Source organism: Bison bison, unplaced genomic scaffold (genome assembly GCF_000754665.1).
Source record: "Bison bison bison isolate TAMUID 2011002044 unplaced genomic scaffold, Bison_UMD1.0 scf7180017858349, whole genome shotgun sequence".
NCBI lineage: Eukaryota > Metazoa > Chordata > Mammalia > Artiodactyla > Bovidae > Bison > Bison bison.
In genome coordinates this window covers 339,350-339,729 of record NW_011488922.1, presented here as the reverse complement: position 1 = coordinate 339,729, position 380 = coordinate 339,350, and the positions used below count along the sequence as shown (strand labels likewise).

The 380-nt window shown below is 64.5% G+C and overlaps 1 protein-coding gene across 1 annotated transcript in view; it reads left to right on the top strand.

Annotated features, from left to right (window-relative positions):
• DEDD2 (death effector domain containing 2) overlaps window positions 1–380 on the top strand; it is a 44,587-nt gene that overhangs the window by 37,344 nt on the left and 6,863 nt on the right. The window contains exon 6 of the mRNA XM_010863121.1: window positions 155–286. Coding sequence (XP_010861423.1) covers window positions 155–286 — 132 coding nt within the window. The remainder of the gene's footprint in view (window positions 1–154; window positions 287–380) is intronic.

The following is a 380-nucleotide window of genomic DNA, read 5'->3' as shown; positions in this document are numbered from 1 at the left end:
CCCCTCGCAGCCCCTGCCTGCCCGCCCGCGCCGCGCTCGCCCTTCCATTTAAAAATCTTTAAAACTTTGCATATTAATATCTGCGCTTTGCATAATCTGACCCGCGCTTTATTGATTGCAAGAAGCTTAATGCAGCCGGCTCGGCCTATTGCAGAGAGCTCTCCGGGCGGGAGCCGGGCGGGCGCCGCTCGCTCCGCACCGCGCTCCGGCTGCCCGCCGCCGCTGCGGCCCCGGCCCTCTCGCCTCCCTCCCGGCGCCCGGCGTCGGGGCTTTGCCCCCTGGCTGGGTATCTTTATTATTTGGGGGCGAGGTGTGTGTGTGTGGTGGGGGTCGGCTTACTGTCTGTGGCAGCGAGGGAACCGAAGGAGAGATGTGCGTGG